The 20,072-nt window shown below is 39.4% G+C and overlaps 1 protein-coding gene across 13 annotated transcripts in view; it reads left to right on the forward strand.

Moving 5' to 3' along the window:
* The window catches only part of Herc4 (hect domain and RLD 4), a 74,131-nt gene that overhangs the window by 41,673 nt on the left and 12,386 nt on the right, over positions 1-20,072 (forward strand). For 6 of the 13 annotated variants that reach the window (XR_380431.4, XM_006513988.4, NM_030114.2 and 3 more), the window contains 8 exons: positions 229-305; positions 594-718; positions 2,096-2,155; positions 2,475-2,586; positions 3,629-3,818; positions 5,081-5,253; positions 13,697-13,816; positions 18,422-18,445. Coding sequence is in view for 9 of the 13 variants with exons in the window: in XM_006513988.4 (XP_006514051.1) it covers positions 229-305; positions 594-718; positions 2,096-2,155; positions 2,475-2,586; positions 3,629-3,818; positions 5,081-5,253; positions 13,697-13,816; positions 18,422-18,445 (881 nt within the window). In the remaining 4 variants the exon portion in view is untranslated. Of the gene's footprint in view, positions 1-228; positions 306-593; positions 719-2,095; positions 2,156-2,474; positions 2,587-3,628; positions 3,819-5,080; positions 5,254-5,756; positions 5,861-13,696; positions 13,817-18,421; positions 18,446-20,072 lie in introns of all 13 variants that reach the window. The other 7 variants (XR_003948784.1, NM_026101.4, XM_006513990.3 and 4 more) reach the window with 5 other exon arrangements.

Genomic DNA, 20,072 nt, shown 5'->3' on the forward strand with positions numbered 1-20,072 from the left:
GTGGTAGAGCAAAGGCTCACAAACTTGCCAATGGTGCCTAGGCTTGCGGAACTCTCTCATGTTCACGTTTGGTCAGCTCATCCTGGGGAGTCAGGCTACTTATTCCTACCTGTTTCTGGGATGAAGGGAAGGAGGCCTGATTATACAAACCCCATGGCAAGTTTGATAATCTAGAAAATGTAATATGAATCTTACAATCTAATACTTTACATATTATTTTTATTGTAGGTTCTGAAGACTATTTCTGTGTCAAAAGAATTTTCTCAGGTGGAGATCAAAGCTTTTCACATTACTCTAGTCCTCAGGTACTAACTAATCATATACATAATTAGTTCAGATAAGTTGGAGTAATTTTAGAAATTTATCTCCCTCTTTTATATGTTATAGGTCAACTGTCCAAATTTGTTTTCCTACTCAAATGTACAAAAAAATATTTTTTCTCAAAGCTATCTGCTAAGTTTTTGTTTCTGGTAGTTAGGAAAAATTGACTTCTGTCTTCAACAAAACCAAACAGATAGATCATCGTGGTTCTTAACTTGGTATTGTAAGCGCCATCTCTTCCTCTGACCGATCTCTTTCACTTTAACGTTTAGAACTGTGGACCTCCAGATGACTTTAGATGCTCCGACCCTTCCAAGCAGATCTGGACAGTGAACGAAGCTCTGATTCAGAAATGGCTCAGCTACCCCTCTGGAAGGTTCCCTGTGGAGATAGCCAAGTATGGGAAACAGTCTACTTATACATAGCCCTGTGAAGAAATTTCATTTCAATATTTCATTGACTGTCATTTTCTTGATGGTTTATATATAAAAATGTTAAGTACTTAGAGTTTCCATGTTTTTAAGATCTTAAAGCTCTAGTCCTTTCAGACAGGAAAAAACCCTAGCTGATGACATGGCACAATGTGGAGCAGCCGTTTTCAGATTCTGTTTAAACTGTGTTCCTTTGTTGCTTTAATGCTCCTTTTTTCAAAAATTAATATTTATGTATTTTGCATATATGTATGTACTGCACATAGGCTGTTGTACACATGTGGCAGTCAGAAGACAACTTTTGAAAATTCATTCTCTTCCACTTACATAAAGATTATTTGAAGATGGAGCTTGGTTTAGTGGTGCATGCCTTTAATCCCAGCACTGAGTCAGAACCAGGTGGTTCTCTATGAGTTCAGGGACAACACCGTCTACAGAACAAAGTCTAGGCCAGGCAAGGCTACATAGTGAGACTTTGATAGATAGGTGGATGGATGGAAGGGAGGAAGGAAGGAATCTAGTTCTTCATTTCCTTGAATTGTCCTTTTGTGGTGGAGGGTGGTGGGTGTGTGCACAGATGTCTGCAGATGTGCATTTACTTCTGTGTGCATGTGGAAACGGTGGGTCTATGCTGACTGTTCCTCCCATCCCTGAGCATTGTAGGTTTTGAGAGATGATCTTGGGCCTTCCACCCACCCTCCCCCATCCACCACCACCAAAGTTACAAGTACGTCCCACACCCAGCGTTTCATGTGGGTCCTGGGGAATCCAAGGTCATTTCTTCATGTTCCTTCCTGCACCAGGCACTTTATCAACTGAGCCAACTTGGCTGCTGAAGATGAATGCATTTAAGCTTAAGTCAAATAGTTAATACCTTTATCTAGTATTGTATAATCAGTCTTTATATTTAATTTTTATTGTATACTATATTTATTTAATATATTTAATTTAATTATTATTATGTTTATTTAATTTTAAAGATCAAGTTCTTTACTAAACCTGGAGATTGCTGGACTACAAGGGTCTTGGGGATCTTCTTGTCTCTGCTTCCCTAGTTCTGGTCTTATAAGCTCACACTGCCACTCATCGGTCGTAGGGGGTTGGGCTTGAGTCCCGCTTACAGAGCAAGCAGTCACTAAGTCATCGCTGGCCCCATTAAAAAAAAAAATAACAGTCATAACTCTGTAGCATAGGTTGGCCTTAAGCTGTAGATTCTCCTGCCTCAGCTTCTCAAATGATCAGATTCTGCTTATATGCCACCATATCCAGGCCTAAATTGTCATTTAAATCTTTATTAAAAACAAAAGGCAAGTAGTAATATATATCATTTATTTTATTTTTAGTGAGATAGATGGAACATTTTCTTCATCTGGCTGCCTAAATGGAAGTTTTCTGGCTATTAGGTAAGTGGCAGTTCCTTGATTGACTGAACCTTTCAAACTTGAGTGATGTATTAAAGAACTAATTACTACATACTTGTAACAGTCGGCAAGTTTGTACATATGTATAGTGTACTTTGATGAGACAACCCCTCATTGCTCTCTCGTACCTCCTCCCCACTCAGCCTCTCTTACTTTCATGCCCTCTGTGTCTGTGTGGTGCCTACTGAGTTTATTAAGTTACTTGTCTGAGCAGGCATGGGGTTATAATACTGGAGCCTGGGGACTGCTGAGTGGCTACAGCTCTGCAGAAAATGACTCTCCCTCTCTTTTCCATTTTTAGCAATGACGATCACTATAGAACAGGTACCAGATTTTCAGGGGTTGATATGAACGCTGCTAGACTCTTATTCCACAAACTTATACAACCTGATCATCCTCAGATATCTCAGCAGGTTTGTTTTTAAGTGCTTGTATATTTACTATTTAGCTGCTGGATTTTTACATAGTATTTTATGTTTGCAGCCTAATTAATTAACGTTGTGTTTTATGGATTTATATTATACTTCATAATAAAAAATTTAATGGGGCTGGCGAGATGACTCAGTGGGTAAGAGCACTCACTGACTTGCTCTTCCGAAGGTCATGAGTTCAAATCCCAGCAACCACATGGTGGCTCACAACCACCTATAATGAGATCTGATGTCCTCTGCTAGTGCATCTGAAGTCAGCTACATTGTACTTACATATAATAATAAATTTTTTAAAGGGGGGGGGGCTGGTGAGATGGCTCAGTGGGTAAGAGGCACTGACTGATCTTCCGAAGGTCCGGAGTTCAAATCCCAGCAACCACATGGTGGCTCACAACCATCTGTAACAAGATCTGACGCCCTCTTCTGGAGTGTCTGAAGACAGCTACAGTGTACTTACATATAATAAATAAATCTTAAAAAAAAAGATTTAATGCCAGGTGCAGTAGCACACGCCTTTGATGCCAGCACTCAGGAGGCAGAGGCAAAAGCAGATCTCTGTGAGTTCGAGGCCAGCCTGGTCTACAGAGTGAGCTCCAAGACAGCCAGGGGTACACAAAGAAACCCTGTCTCAAAACCAACAAAACAAAACAAAAGTAAAAGTTTTATTTTAAAGCTAAACTACAAGTTTAGATATTAAAGAGGCATAAATCTTTTCAGATGTTTGTAGCAGACTCTAAATACTTTACTGATTTGGGTCTGTTAATAGCTTTATTTAGCCATTGTGATAGTTTAAATGATTATTAAATAAAGTTGTTTGAAATTTCTTCGCAATGCTTAGGCAACTGTTTTTATTGCGTTCCAACATACATCACTGAAAGATGTCCATTTTATGTTTCACTCATTTCATGTTTGTCATAGTTCTTGATTTCCTTTTTTCTCTCTTATGTGTGCATATGTGTGTGTGCATCTCTGTGAAGTGCATTCATTTTAAATGAAGTAGGTTTTGCTTTTTGTCAAAATATAGGTGGCAGCTAGTTTGGAAAAGAATCTAATCCCTAAACTGACTAGTTCCCTACCTGATGTTGAAGCTCTGAGGTTTTATCTTACCCTGCCAGAGTGTCCCCTGATGAGTGACTGCAACAATTTCACAACAATAGCAATCCCCTTTGGTACAGCTCTTGTGAACCTAGAAAAGGCACCACTGAAAGTACTTGGTAAGAATTTTAGTATTTTTCTTGTGCAATGTTTTCTTTCTCTTTAAATGACAGTGTTAATGAGTATTTATTTATTTATTTATTTATTTATTTTGCTGTTTGAAATTTTCCTGCCTTGCTTATTCTTGATGAGACAGAATTTTCTCTTTTACTGGCTTTTATTGGGTGTTTAATTCTAATTATTAGAGTTGCTGAAGGCAAATCATGTTAAACAGTTTTAATCCAACATAACACACAGAAAATAAGAGAAAAATTGAAAACTTACCCATATTTTTCTCCCTTGTTGCCTTGAGTGATTTTGCTGTTAAAGAACTAAGAAGAGCCATTGAAACTGAACAACATTGGTTTCCATCACCCTGGGCCCCAGTATCAACCCGCTTTCCCTCTAGTTCCTTCCCTTGCTAATTAATTGCCTTTTGTTTTTATCTCTGCTTATTCACAAGATTCCTGAATTCACAGTTCAGTCTCTATTTTGCTCTGGGTCTTGGGCTTCCTATGCTTAATCCAGTTTTTTGCTTTCTCAGGGTGTGTGCTAGGCATGTGGAACTGAAATATATTGAAGTAATAAAATCACACAAGAACTTCAAGGATGAAAGTGAAAAGAGCAGGAAGTCAGGGATGGGTTGCTGGGACTGAAGGAGTGAGCCAGTGTGGACAGGTAAAGCCACACGCTGCTCCCAGTGTAGACGGGGTCATTGGCTCAGGTATCTGGAGTTAGAAACTCTAAGTAAGAAACAGGAAGAAGACAGTACAGGTTACAGCTGCATTATTACCTCTCTAGTTTTGATTTCCCAGAGTGCTTCAGATCTGTAAATACATTGCTTCACAATATTTCAGTTTTATATGTTAAGTTGAATAGTAAAACCTAGATTTTTAAATATTTGGATTTTTAAGGTATATTTTGTTGAAAAATAATTGATTGCTAAAACAGCTTAATAACTGATTTTTATATTAAGTGTAGTAATGAATTTTAACTATAACTTATGAATTTAAATATAATTAATGATACCAAGAATGTGAATTTAGTAAGCCTTTCATACTTTATTTTTACTTTCGAGAGATTTCTAAGAACAATATCCTTTATCTTGGTAGTGAGGAAAGTTATCTATAAGCCCTAGAGATGTTATATAAAGTATTGCTATGTTCATCTTCCTGAAATGTTCAAAGGGTTAAAAACCACTGCTCTAGAAGAAAAGTTAGTATGTTTTTTTTAATTCTGATTTTTGTATCATTTTATTTGCATGTTCACCCTTTAATAACAGAAAACTGGTGGTCAGTACTTGAACCTCCACTATTCCTCAAGATAGTAGAACTTTTTAAGGAAGTTGTGGTACATCTTTTGAAACTCTACAAGATCGGCATTCCCCCTTCTGAAAGAAGAATTTTCAACAGTTTTCTTCATACCGCATTAAAGGTTTTAGAAATATTGCATAGGGTATGTCCATTAGTCCTTTATTTTTCTCTTTCCCCATTTCTACTAACACATTGATAATGTTCATTTTAACATTAATATTAGAATGGCATAAAAGATACATATTAAAGAAATTTAGAAGTTATTCATAGTTTCTCCTAATTTCCTTTACAAGAAGTAATATATCTATACTTTTTAGCTTTGGGTTTAGTTGTCTTTGTTAGGCATCTGTAGCCTACAATTGGGCAGAACAATAGCATATTAATGAATTAGAATTCTTATGTTTTCTTGTAAAGAACCTAATGTGTTAATTTAATATACATTATTTTTAGTTATAAGTGGTTATCATATAAAAGTGACTGGGCCCTTATAATTTTTGAACATTTAAATTTCTATTCTTTCGGTATCAGGTACTAATGGCCTCAATCAAAGTAGAATGTTTCATTTGAAACAAATGACTAATTTGAAAATGAAACTATATATAATTCATTAATTTGCCTATTGTTCTTTCCTGCCCTTTTTCCCAGTGTAAGAAATAGTACACTTTACACTGTAGAAGTGCAAAGTTACATGAAGAAATAGAGTCTCAGCTGTCTGATTAAAGATGGATTTGAGTCATCCCTGACAGTTGGTAGGTATATCTCTGTTATGCCATTTGGTATTTTTGAGTTGCGACTTAAATGAGACATGACCTAAGGGAGAAGCATGTGTCCATAGCCCGCAATAGACTGAAGCGTCCATATGCTACAGTCTCTTCCATAACGACTCTTTGCGCTTGCAGATGGTTGCCAGAGTAACCATAAAGGGAGTAGAGGAGGTAGATCCTCTCTGGATCAGAGATTCCAGACTGGGGACCGTTACTTTACCTGCTTTTAGGGAAGCTCCTGGGTCTTTTTCTTCACTACTTAACTTCCTGATTTTTTTCCTTTTGTATTTAGTATGTCCAAGATTCGTAGGCAGTTCATTCCTCTTCTCATTGTATGATTACAGAGATGATAGCAGTTTCTTTCCAAGAAAACAGGTCATTCCCCAGAACAAGACTGTCTTGCAGTGCGTGTACCATGCTGCAGTTGTGAAGATCTTCTCACGTGGTAGCAGGGCTCTCTGCCTCTCTGCCTTTGTGTATACTTTTGCCTAGGACTCAAGAGATGAATTGATTTGCTTTTGTCTCTCGGATGAACTTTTCCCTGCTGTTTTATGGCCGTCCTTCAGCTGGACCTTATGTCTGCATAGCCCCACTTTGACTCCTTGTCTGCTTATCCTCTTAAAGAGCACTGCTTTTCTTTAGCCCTCTCTGCTGTCTCAGGAGAAAGGGATGCCTGTAATTCCAGCAAGCTGGAAGCTAGAGCAGGAGGATCAGCAAAAGCCAGGCCATTGTGACCTACAGAGAATGGCCCTGTCTCAAGAAAGGCGTGGCAAGAAGGACTTTAAAGTCCTAGCTAGGACTTCCCAGCCCGAAACTGCAGTCTCTACTGAGAGCCCTATTAAGATTCCATCGTCACCTTTTTTATAATTAGTTAATACTTCAGTTTTTAAAATAGAATATATGTTCTTCAAGGATTTTGGGTCTCTCTCTGTGTGTGTGTGTGTGTGTGTGTGTGTGTGTGTCCCCTTTGCCCCTTTATTCTCTGGGTCTGTGGATTGAACTGCACATGCTGCCTACAGTCTGACGCTTAGGTTCTGGGGATAGGATTTTGTGGTATATAGTCCCAGCAGGCCTTAAAGATCACAATCCTCCTGCTTCAGCCTCCGGGACCCTGAGGTTGCAGGCATTCTCTACCAAGCTTGGCTACAGAGACCTTTTTGATGGAGCTGTGCCAGATGCTAGGATTGGCCTCCTTGTTAGTTCAAGGTTGAGATGGGAGTGGTGTCTTAACATCTATTGTTTGCCAACAGTTATTAGAAACGTCTGTATATAATACATGTGAGCACTGTGTATATAGAATTAATTTTAAAAAAGATTTTTCTTAAAATATACTTGTAGAGTTGGTATTGTCCATTTTTGTAAATTTAGAAAATGATGTCCTCCCTGCCCCCCAGAGTTACTTTGCCAGGTGGTGGTGGTACACACCTTTAGTCCCAGTACTCAGGACTCAAGAAGCCAACCTGGTCTACAGATTGAGTTCCAGGACAGCCAGGGCTACATAGAGAAACCATGTCTAGAAAAACCAAAAACAAAATCAAACAAATAAGCAGAAAACACAAAAGCAACTCAGCATTAACAGTAAGAAGCCAGGCATGGTGGCACATGCCTTTAATCCCAGCACTCGGGAGGCAGAGGCAGGCGAATTTCTGAGTTTGAGGCCAGCCTGGTCTACAGAGTGAGTTCCAGGACAGCCAGGGCTACATAGAGAAACCCTGTCTTGAAAAACAATTTAAAAAAAAGTTAGTAAGAGAGAAGGTCAGATCTGCTTCCCAAGCCCCTGCTGTTTTTCTTTCACATTAGTGTGTCAACGAATTGTTGGTAGTTGGAGAACTCACATATCAGGTGGCTCACAACTTCCTACAACTCCAGATCCAAGGGATTCTAACAACCCGAGCCTCTGGTCGCCAGTACTGTGCTCACACACAGAGACTTAGAGTGGCTTGCTTTGTCTTTAGATCTGGAGATTTAAATTCTGTAGAGTGCATTATGTCTATTATCTCAAATGGGTTTTGTATGGTGTGTGTGTGTGTGTGTGTGTGTGGTGTGTGTGTGTGTGTGTGTGTGTGTGTGTGTGTGTGTGTTAGTGTGTTACTAAGGATTGAGCTCAGGGCTTCTTTAACTGAACTATGTCTGTTGTCCATATCAGTTCTGTGCTTGGACTAGAAATTATATGAACACATTTTAATCTCTTAGGCTGTTTCTTATCAATGTGATTTTGAATAAGATCTTTATCATATGCAAATGAATAATTATCAATAAAATATCACCTTGATAGTTTCTCAAGATTGATATATTGTTCCAATCACATGACAGACAGTTATTTATTTATTTACTTACTTACTTACTTACTTACTTTTGACTTTTCAAGACAAGGTTTCTCTGTGTAGCCCTGGCTATCCTGGAACTCTCTCTGTAGAACAGGCTGGCCTCAATCGAGCTCACTAGAGATCCACTTACCTCTGCCTCTTGAGTGCTGAGATTAAAGGAATGTGCTACCACTGCTGGCTAAATTATATAACTTTTAAATACTGTTTTTCTATGTATGTGTTGAATGTGTGCATTCCACCGTATATGGAACACTGGCTGTCTGGCTTGATGACAAATGCCTTTATGTGCTAAGTTGTCTTGCTGGTCCTGAGTTACCTAATTTATATGTTATACATTCTGAAGGCAGGGATTTCATAATTAGATGATTTGAATGGGGAAAACCACTACTTTTATTTATTGGGTTAGACAGAAAATAGGTTCTTATTTGAAGTTGTTAATATTTGAAAGCAGAATGATAGTGGAGTGGATTTCCTCTGTCTTTTCCGTTTTGCAGGGGGTTGGTCCAAGGCCTTTCACATGCTAGGCAAGTGCTCTACCGCTGAGCCGTGTTCCTCGCCTTGGGATAATTTTGTTAGGCAGCTCCTGGATCTGCTTGGAGCCATGGTCTTTTCTATACATCTGCTTTGAAGAAAGCTTTCCTTCATTCTACTCTGCTGTAAATAAGTACGTGTGGATAGTTATTATCAGGAATGACTGATTTTCACCTTTCCACAAAACCCTTACCAGAAGTTTTTTTCAAAGACACTTAGGCCTGAAGGTGAGATGCCTCAGTGGTAACCTGCCACCAAGTCTAATGACCTGAGTTCAGTCCCTGGGACCAGCATAGCGCAAGAAGAACCGATTCCCACAGGTTTTCCTCTGACCTCCATGTGTATGCTTATGGTAGGCAGCACATGCATGGACACACAAACACACGCACGCATACACACATAAATTAATCTGAAAAAAAAGAAAGACTGTGTGGGAGCTATGTACTTATTCTTTCTCTCTTCTCAGTGATTGACACCTAGGGGCGTTTCCTCAGGTTACCCCGTGACCTGACCTAGGAGCAGGGACACCTAGGACAGGAAACCAACTACAGCTTGTGCTCACTGTGACTGCAGGATGTGCTTGTTCCTCCCCTACGTCATGTCCTTGGGAAATATTTCTAATGCTCTAAATGGCGTCATGGAAAATACCTTTGATGTCTGCTGTCAGGAATGGGTCTGTAATCAGAAAAATAAGTTTACTGGGTAGTAATTGGGTTATTTGAAATCTTACACAGTACATTGTAGCGGTACTAATGCACCAAAAGAAAAGGGCTTACTTGGTACGTCTAGCTTAGTGGCTATGTAGTATACTGGTTTTCAAACATTTGAGATCAGGGCCAGGAACCTTCAGACTGAATGGATAGAACATAGATTGATTCATTATAATTACCCCATAACCAAAATACTGAATTATAATGTGAAATAAAAACATTGTAATCAAAATTTATACATTTTATTTTGAACATTTTTAGTAAAAAATTATATGCAGATTTTTTGAAAGTTATGTGATTTCTGTCTTTCCTTTGCAAATATTTATTATCTACTGTATGCTTGTTATTATATTCGGTGCTAGGGATTTAGTGATAAGGAAATTATATAATTTACCCCCTTCTTAAGCTGGCCATCTAGAAAGATTATGTATGTACAGATAAGTGAATATTTATGATAATATAATTGTTAGATAAAGAAAAATAGAATGTATTCATGGAGGGATTAAAGAAGGCTTCTTAGAGACCGGTTGCTACTTTGTAAGATAGCGTGTAAGTATGCATACCATATAGAAAGGTAGGGGTGTGTGTGTGTGTGTGTGTGTGTGTGTGTGTGTGTGTGTGTGTGTGTGCGCGCGCGCGCGCAAAGTTCTGTGCTTTTGGATTGCTCTTCTGAGTCAGACATGGTTCACAGGCTTCCATTCCGGCACTTGGGAGGCAGAGCCAGGTGGGTTTGAAAGTTTGAGGCTGGCATTGCCTATGTAGTGAATTCCAGGACAGCCAGAGCTACATAGACAATGCATCAGAAAAGCAAAACCCTTTGATTAGTCTTCAGTTGAAATATGAGCTGGGGGTAGGCAAAGGCATGTGGGTCTCTGTAAATTCAAGGCCAGTCTGGTCTATATAACTAGATACTCTGTCTCAAAAGTTAAAAAAAAAAAAAAAAAAGGAAAGGGAAGAGGGGAAAATGTTATGAGCCTGACCTAGTGCCAGCTATGGGTAGCTGAGACAAGATTGAGTTAAAGGCCGTCCTTGGCTACATGCAGAGACCTTATTAATTTTTGTTATAAATATGAGTGTTTGGGAAAAGGACAATGAAATTTGTGTGTGTGTGTGTGTGCATGTGTGATTTTGTGTTTATGTTTTTAGTAAAGAGTGTAGCTAATAATATTAGTATTAAAGACTATAGGGCGCATGGACACATCTTCTATAGTGGGATAGGTAATATTTCACACTTTATATCTGTTTTTTAAGTAGATCTTAGTTCTGTTTGGAAGTTGATAATAACAGGTTCCCTCTGGTTTCTGTTTTTGTTTTTGTTATTTGTCCAAATGAGAACATTAGGAAAAGTGCCCTGGGTACTGTGCCACCCAGCTCTAATCCCAGCCCACCAACAGCAGATACAGCCAGCCTGGTCTGCAGAGCTGGAGAAGCAGACCGTGCCCCGCCCCCCGCCCCCCCCCCCCCACCTCACCCCACCGCACCTGTCCCATAACAGTAGGAAAAGAGCTCATGATTTTTACTTAGTAAAATAAAGGGATTAAAAATATAACTTTGAAAATAAAAGCAGTACTGTTTATGAGACTATTGAAATATAATAATGTGTCTTACAAGTAGTGTAATGTTTAGTTATAGCTATAATTGAAACATAGTTTTAGTTGGTTTTAACGTAAAAGTCTACAACTCAGTTAAAATTTCAGCTTGCTTTTAGATCAGTATGCTATTGATCCTTTTCTTTGAGGAAGAGGTATATAGTGTTCATTCTTGTTTTCCTTTAAAGCAAAACTTTGAAATCTGTGAAGATATATAAACTCTTAAAATAAGATAAAACTCAAATTTTAAGAGTTTATATTTTCACAGATTTCCCACATCAAAAATTAACAATAGCTGTTCATTGCACTTCATCCTTTTAAAGATGCAACAGATAGAGATGGTTCTTATTAGAGACTGGGTTTTATTTTTCGACATGGTCTCACTCTAGCTCTGGCTTGCTGAGAACTCACTATTTAGACCAGGCTTATCAGAATTCACAAACATTCTTGTTGGGGTAACCAGACATAGGTCACCATGCCCTACTACTTAAATTATTTTTTCTATTTATTCATTTTGTGTACATGAACCACAACACACATGTGAAGGTCAGAGGACAACTTACAGGAGTCAGTTCTTTCACCTTATGGATCCCAAGGATCAAACTCCTGTGACTAGTCAGGCTTAAAAGGCAAGCAAAGGGTGTGCCACCACCGCTCAGCCTATTTTTTTAATCTTTACACTTGTGTGTGAGTATGATATAATAAGTGTGCAACTAGGCCCAGAATCTCCTGCACGCTAAGCAGGCCTGTACTACTATGCAATATGCCTGGCCTCTTCCCTCTTCAGTTTTCATTTTAACTGTTTTCATACAGTTGGGGGGGGGAGAGAAGAATTTAGTTGAAATGTTTAAGTATTGAACTTTTTAAAAAAAATTATCTATGTATCTAATGTATATGAATGTTGTATCTGCATGCAAGCCAGAAGAGGCCATCGGCTCCCATTACAGATGGTTGTGAGCTACCACATGGTTGCTGGGAATCACAATCAGGGACCTCTGAAAGAGTGGCCAGTGCTCTTAGCCACTGAGTCATCTCTCCAGCCCAAATAGTAAATGTTTACTCAATGACTTTGGTAAATGGTTATTTTTAGTAATTCTCTTTTTTGTTTTTTGTTTTTTTGTTTTTGTTTGTTTGTTTGTTTGAGGCAAGGTTGTTTCTGTAGTGTTGGCTGTCTTAGAACTTGCTCTATACATCAGGCTGGCCTCCAACTCAGAGACTCACCTGCCTTTGAATCCCAGTGCATGTGCCAACCATGTCCTGGTGATGTACAGCATTTTTAAGTGGCTGTTTTCTTCTCTGTGGTCAAGAGCTTGCCATTGTTACTGTCAGGGCGCTGACTTTTATACCTACCGCTAGGATTTGTCCGCTCTCCTTTAAAGAGTTGTCTTAAAACTTCATTTGGAGGGTGGGAGACGCCTGGGCTGTCGCGGGGTCGGTGAAAAGACAAGCTGTAAGGGTGCTCGGCTCTTCCCTCATCAGCCCAGGCTCCTTTACCCTACAGCCCATTTCACAGGGCCGACCTCTTTTTCCTTCTTCAGTTTAGAGCACCTGCCCTCTCTTCCGCCCTTCATTTGCGTTTCCTTTTGCTTTTGGAGAGTTGTGGTGAGTGTCCTGAAAGGTCCAGGTCCACAGCAAGGGCCTTCATGATTGTGCTTGTCCATCCTCTGTGTTCTCCGCAAAGTAGTTTACATGCTACGACATTATCAGCTTCTAGTTGCTTTGCTTGATAAGTACTTGTTGGTGCATTACATGACAGAAGACCCCTCTCCGTCGTCTCAGGGCTGCTGAGGAAGCCAGATCACTGGGTTACAGTGGTGCTCGTCACTGTGGACTGGCTTCCCTGTGGACCTGGTTCTCTCTCCGTGGAGTCTGTAGCCGTGTTTTTACATCCTATCTTGACACCACCTTACATAACCAGGCTGGAGAGGTTGCCCAGTGGTTAAGAACACTTAATTGCAGGTTGGCGAGATGGCTCAGTCGTTAAGAGCACTGGCTGCTCTTCCAGAGGACCCAGGTTCAATTCCCAGCAGCCACATGGCAGCTCACAACTGTCTGTAACTCCAGATCTACACGGATATACATGCAAGTAAAATGCCAATGCACATACAATAAAAGTAAATTAAACAAACAAAAAAGGAACACTTACTGCTGTCCTAAAGGGCCTGAGTTCAGTTCCCAGCACCCGTGTCAGGTTGTGTTCTAATGCCGGTTACTCCAGCTCCAGGAGCTCTGACACCACCTTTGGCCTCCAAAGGCACTGTACACAAGAGGTATGCATTCCCATAAACAAAGAAACCAGAGAGTAAAGAATAACTTAAAGGTTTGTTTGTCCAGACGTCCAATAGCATAATGTTTATCAAGCCTTACTGTTACTGTTTAGTTCTTCTTTGCCAACTTGAAGGCCCTGTCCTTTCTGGCTTATACAATTTATAGTGTGTTGTGGTTATAAAGGTATTTATTTCTAGACTTGGGGTTACTGAGTACAAGTAGATACATCCTAAAATACTTTGTCTCCTAAAACAGTTGATAAGGATTTTTCATGTATAGTAGGCACTGAGTAATTTTTGTTTTGTTTTTAATAGAAAATTAGTTAAATCTCCGAAGCCTTTTTTTCTAATTAAGAACAGAAAGTACAGACTGAATTACTACTTCTTTTCTTTTAAGGTAAATGAGAAAACAGGACAACTTATTCAATATGACAAGTTTTACATCCATGAAGTCCAAGAGCTGATAGACATAAGGAATGACTATATCAACTGGGTCCAGCAGCAAGCCTATGGAGTGGTACGTCTGTCTCCTCACCTTGTGACTGAGCCTGTGTGCCGTTTGTACAATGCAAAAGGAACAGTTTAGAAACAAGTATTTTCATAGCTTTTATTCCAAGTACATTATTTTAGAATAGTGCATTCCATACAGAGCTCTGTTTCTATGTAGATATTCTCCCAGCACCAAACCAGTGCTACTGCCGCCATTGTACTTTTCTAGAGCAAATGCAGGTGTGGCTTGAACTTTGAACTCTTATTTCCTTTGAGGTTACTACCTCTTCTCTAATGTTGAGAGTAGCAGATACCAGATCTCTTAGAAATGTCAGATGTTTGCTTTAAACCCAGGTGAGAATCCCAGAACCATTTATTCCTTGTTTTAATTTTATTTAGGATTGTTAATACACATTCACATGTGGATGTACTTCTTTGCCTGTGACTAAAGGTCTTTAGTAACAAGTTAACAGATATTTAATAGCTTTAATTGTTTTAAAGTAAGTTTAGTCACTTAAGTAACAGATAATTAATAGTGTATGAGAACTAAACATAGTGGCCACTCCTGGAGTCTCAGCACTCTAGTTGCCGAGGCAGTTTGTTCTGGGGCAGCCTGATGAAAACAGTAAAACCCTCTGTAGGCAGCCTGTCTTCTAACCAAGGTAGAATAAATGCTGTCTGACTAGGATTTCTTTGTAGCAAGCACCCATTGTTCTGTTTGAATATTTGCGGAAATTTCGTAGTCTTCTCACCTAAATTCATCCTAGCACAAAGTTCCAATGATATCAAACTATATCTCATTAAGGAGCTATTTTGGTGTTAGCTGTTTTCTAATAAGAAGAGGAAATAGAGGGCTATAGTTTTGGTTTCCTTTTTCCTCATTTCTCCCTATCTTTAGTTACTGTCTCTCCATTTATAAATGTACATGACACTGAGTACACACTATTGCACGAAACTGGCTTCTTTTCCTTAACTTTCCTTTTTTTTTAAAGACAGCCCAGGTTTGTCTGGAACCTACCATGTAGACCAGGCTAGCTTTGAACTCAAAGAGACCACCTCCCTCTGCCTCCAGAGTTCTGGGATTAAAGGCCTGTACTACTGTAACATCTAGTTCTTTGTTTTAAATTAAGTTCATCACACTTTTGTATTTACATAGAACTTTTGATATTCTTATTCCTGAAGTTTTAAGAGATCAGATTCATATGTTCATTGGGTGTCATTTTTATAGTTAGTAAAGTTTTAGTGACTATCCTAAAGATACTCATACTATTTTTTATGTACATCTATTTTATGTATATACACACAAACATGAATACTAGTTTGGCTAACGGGGTCGTGAGTTGTTTCTCTGAAGATAAATTCTTGCTCTGTCTAGGCTGGATTCAACCTTGGAAAACTTGTGATTCAGTTTCCCGGTGCTGGGATTATAGGCCGGTGATACCACTGCAACTTGTACACAGTTGCTGAGCTAGATAGAGTTTGGATAAGGGGCTGAAGAGATTTATTTTATGTGTTCAGGGTGTTCTGCCTGTATGTATATCTGTGCTGCATTTATGGACCTGATGCCTGCTGAGGTCAGAAGATGGCCTTGGATTCTCAGGGACTAGAGCTAGAGGAGGTTGTAGGGGACTGCATGGATTCTGGGAATTGAACCTGGGTTCTCTGGAAGAGTCATCTAGCTGTACCCTCACCCGCTAGGCTGTCTCTCTCCTCCCTCCCTTTCTCTCTTCCCTTTCTTTTTCCCTCTTTTCCTCCCTCCCTTCCTTATGCACCAATGAGCTACCTCAGCACGCAAAGGCACTTGCCACCAAACCTGGTGGCCTGATATCAATCCCTGGGGTCCAGGTGGTAGAAGAAACTGACTCTTACAAGTTATCTTCTGATCTCCACATTTGCTGTGGTGTGAATGCACCCCCCCCCCCCACGCACACACATACACAAATAACTACAATAAAGTTTTAAAACTAAAACTTAGGAACCTGCATATATGGTTGGATATATTTATAATACCAGCATTCAAGAAGTGGAGGCAAAATGATCAGAAGTACACTCTGCTGGTTCTATTTCAGAAGAAAAGAAAGGTCCATGCTGGGTTTATTATGTTTGCGTTACATTGAAATTTGACTTAAGTGGTTTTGTTGAGTTAAATGAGGTTTTTTTTCATCTTTGATGTTAAATATTTGTAGGTCATAAATCTTATTTACTCAGTATTGGACTGTGTGTATACATTTGTTCTAGGGAGTTTAATTTTATGTGCTCATTGGGTAGTGATTTAAATAGCAATCTGACATGTTCAGTATATGGCTAGATGTAGTTTGACATATGAGCAGGTATAATATCAGGTTAGAACAGCATTAGAGGACATACTGTAGGACATCAATGCCAGGTAGGACATTCTTTGCAGTTGTCAAAAGCATGATAGAATTTAGCAAAAAATTAGGAAAACTACATGAGGCTACGCTTATTTCTGCTACCATTTGCCAAGTTGGAAGGGATATGCCCCACTCTGTCCTAAGGCTCTATCATTTGTTGTAAAGTTCACAGAACTCAAAGAACTACAACATAGCCAAGTGCAGTTTGTTATAGGATAAGGATACAGATGTTAGTCAGGTTAAGACAATAATGAAGACTCTAGGAGAGGTATCAGTAGCAGAGCATATGTTTTTTTCTCCATGGGAAAGTCAAATGCGTACCTGGCATTGATGTTTGATACTGCTCAGGATTGCTAAGCAGTGAGGCTGAAATACCCAGTGTTGTTATTGGGTGTCATTTCCCACAAGGTGGCTAGCTTTCTTAATTATGCACGTGTGAGCGTTGTGCCTGTGTGTGTGCACGTGCACAGGGGTCAAATCACAGCATCAGGTTCCCAGGATCTAAGTTACAGGTGGCTGTGAGGGTCCATGTGGGTGCTAGGAACTGGACCCTGCTCCTCAGGAAGAGCAGTAAGTGCTCTTTACTGCTGGGCCTTCTCTGCAGCTCCAGGTCTGAACTTCCTGAAGGCAGAACTGATGTTTGATGGCTGAAATCTGCATCATAAATTACATTGTTTATATTGTCAGCAGCTAAAGATCCTAGTCATTCCAAAGACCCAGAATAGCCCAGGGCAAATGCTGTATGTTTTATAAAAATTAATTGTTCGCTACAGTAGCCACCAGGTGTAAATTCAGTAGCATATTTCTGAAGATTGTAGTACTTTGAGTACTATGAGCATAAACACTGAGCATATGTGGAAATTTTCAACTGATGGAGTGCTTGTCTAATGTGTGAAGGCTTGGGTTTTATACTCAGCACTACACAAAACTGGGCATGCTGACAGAGGTCTACAACCCCAGGAAGTAGGAGGAGGATCAGAGTTACAGGCCATTCTAAACTGTGTACTGAGTTCATGGCCAGCCTGAGACATGTGAGACCTGCCTTAAAATAGTTTGTACATATGTGGGCTGGGAGTGTAGATCACTCATCATTCAAGCCTTTGCTTAGTATGTGCAAGGCCCTGAATTTAATCCACGATTCAGGGTTCAGCGTGGTAAGGGTGGGGGTACAATTGTTTCCTGTTCTCTTAAGTTTTCATACCTTCATAAATCTGTTTTTACAAGTTAGCAACTTTATGTTCTGTCTTGTGCTTTTTATTTTAAGTTAATATTGCATATTGCTTTAAAAAAAAACACTAGTAGGGCTGGCAAGATGGCTGAGAGTTAGAGAAAAGTACTTGCTATGTAAACAGGAAGAGAGCCAACTTGTATAGACTGTCTGCTGACCCCCACAGACACACCTGTGCTCTCTGTCACACAGTAATAATAATAAATACAAGGAACAGACTTAAGTATGGTGGTAGATGGTACCTCTAATACAGCTTTGAGGAGAGTTCAAAACTAATGGTAGAGTACCCAAAAATCTTTACTTCATAGATAGAGATGTGGAAGATGTTATGGAACGGTGAATCTTTTTGTTAATTTATTTTCTACCTCATTAAATCAATATTCAGCTGTAGCAAAATATGTGACCGCAGGCCGGTCTCTTGAGTTCGAAACTACTCTGTCCTCCCAGGGATATACAATGAGACCCTGTTTAAAAAAAAAACCAAACAAACAAAAAATAAGGAAGGAAGAAGGAAAGAACGAAAGAAAACAGAAACGCTTAAGGGGAAAATACAACCATTACAAGGTGCCTTCCATCTTTCTGGTGATCCGTCACATAACTTATGGCAGCTTTTCTCTCATTTTGCTTCTATGTAATATACTAAAGATTTTTTACTTCATTAAGGTCAAGTCTGAGAAGTAATTAATTCCATTTTCTAGGTAAAGAAAAAGAAACAGCCATCACGATGTTTCAGGCTAAGAATTAGTTTGCTAGTCTACATAAATTCTGCAAGGGGGGAAACTCAGTTGCTTAAACCAGATCTCATATGTTCAAACCTGAGAGTTCAAAACTGATGATAGAGTACCCAAAAATCTTTACTTCATAGATAGAGATGTAGAAGGTGTTATGGAACGGTGAATCTTTTTGTTAATTTATTTTCTACCTCATTAAATCAGTATTCAGCTGTAGCAAAATATGTGGCCTCTGTGTTGACTAGAAATAGATCACTAACACTCCTCTTTCCCCATTGCTGCGTTCTGCGCTGCTGTCTTAGGATGTCAGCCATGGAGTAACTGAGGTAAGTCTGGGGACATACAGTTTCAGAGTCATGAAGGGTGTTCTTTCCTGTATCAAGAGTCAAATTTGTCTTTAGTGTGAGTTTTTGTTTGTTTTTTAATGCGCACAAACACACACATATCTGGTTTTAAATAGGTACATTATATTGGTTTTAAAAGTTGACTCCATAGAAATTATCCTGTATAATATCAGGAAGACCTGTACAATTCAGAGGAGTTTTCTAAATTAAAGCCTGTTGCTGGGTGTGATGGCATGTGTCTTTAATCCCAGCACTTGAAATGCAGAGGCAAGCAGATGAGGGCAGCCTGGTCTACATAGTGTGAGTTCAGAACAGCCAGAGTGCACAGTAAGACTCTGTCATAGGACAAAGACAGCAGCAACAAGAAAACAATGATATTACTTACCATGACATGATACCTTCTAACAAGAGTTACTTTGAAATACCTGTTCTTGTCTCCCAATGTAAAATACAGTATGTTCTGAGAAATAAATTTAATTTTAAATTTTTATAAATGCTTACCAGTAGAGCAGAATATTACAGAAGTGAAATGATCTATTTTTTAAACTAATAATTGATACTCAGATTGTTGTTGTTTCCCCTTAGTACATAAAGCTATGGCACTCTGACCTGACAGTGGGCGGCCGTGCTTTCCTTGTCAGACCTGGGGGATTGCTACTTCCTCTGTGTTACGCTGCTTGGTGGTCTTTTGCTTTGTTTTGGCTTATTGAGTATGATTTTCCCAGTACTTGAACTAATGAACATTGGTTAGGTCACATTACATAATTATTGCTTGTTTGCTTCCTCAGTAAGTATCATATAAAACTATGAACGGATGGGGCTAGTATCAGACACAGCTCAGTGCTAGAGTTCTTGCTGTCATGCACAAGGCTCTGTACACAACCCCCAGCGGTGTAAGACTTTGTGTTTGGGGGAGAGGAAATGAAAACACTGTTTGAAAACATGGTCAGGGCTTAGACTGACTTGAAATGTTGTTTGCACCTTCCCTGTAGGAACTAAACCAGCATTTCTCAACGTGTGGGTCAAAACTGACCCTGACACAGGGGTTGCCTAAAATTATTGGAAATATCAGAGAATTTCCATTGCAGTTCCTAACAGTAACAAAACTGTGGTTATGAAGCAGTAAAAATAACTATGTTTGGGGGTCACCATAACATGAGCAGCTATATTAAAGGGTCACAGCATTAGGAGGGTTGAAACCACTGAGCTAAACATATCCATAGTAATGACGGATAGAAACGAAGAGTGAGGGGCTGGTGAGATGGCTCAGCGGTTAAGAGCACTGACTGGCTCTTCCGAAGGTCCCGAGTTCAAATCCCAGCCACCACATGGTGGCTCACAACCATCCATAATGAGATCCGATGCCCTCTTCTGGGGTGTCTGAAGACAGCTAAAGTGTACTTACATATAATAATAAATAAATAAATCTTGAAAAAAAAAGAAAAAAAGAAATGAAGAGTGAGGAATGTGGAGGTGGTTCAGTGGGTGAAGGTATCTGCCACTGGACCCACATGTTGGAAGGAGAGAAGAGCTACTACACTGTCCTCTGACCTCCATGCACGCGTATGGCATGTATGCACTCACAGAAGCACAGAAAGATTTAAATGGC

Source organism: Mus musculus, chromosome 10, assembly GCF_000001635.26.
Source record: "Mus musculus strain C57BL/6J chromosome 10, GRCm38.p6 C57BL/6J".
Taxonomy (NCBI): Eukaryota; Metazoa; Chordata; class Mammalia; order Rodentia; family Muridae; genus Mus; species Mus musculus.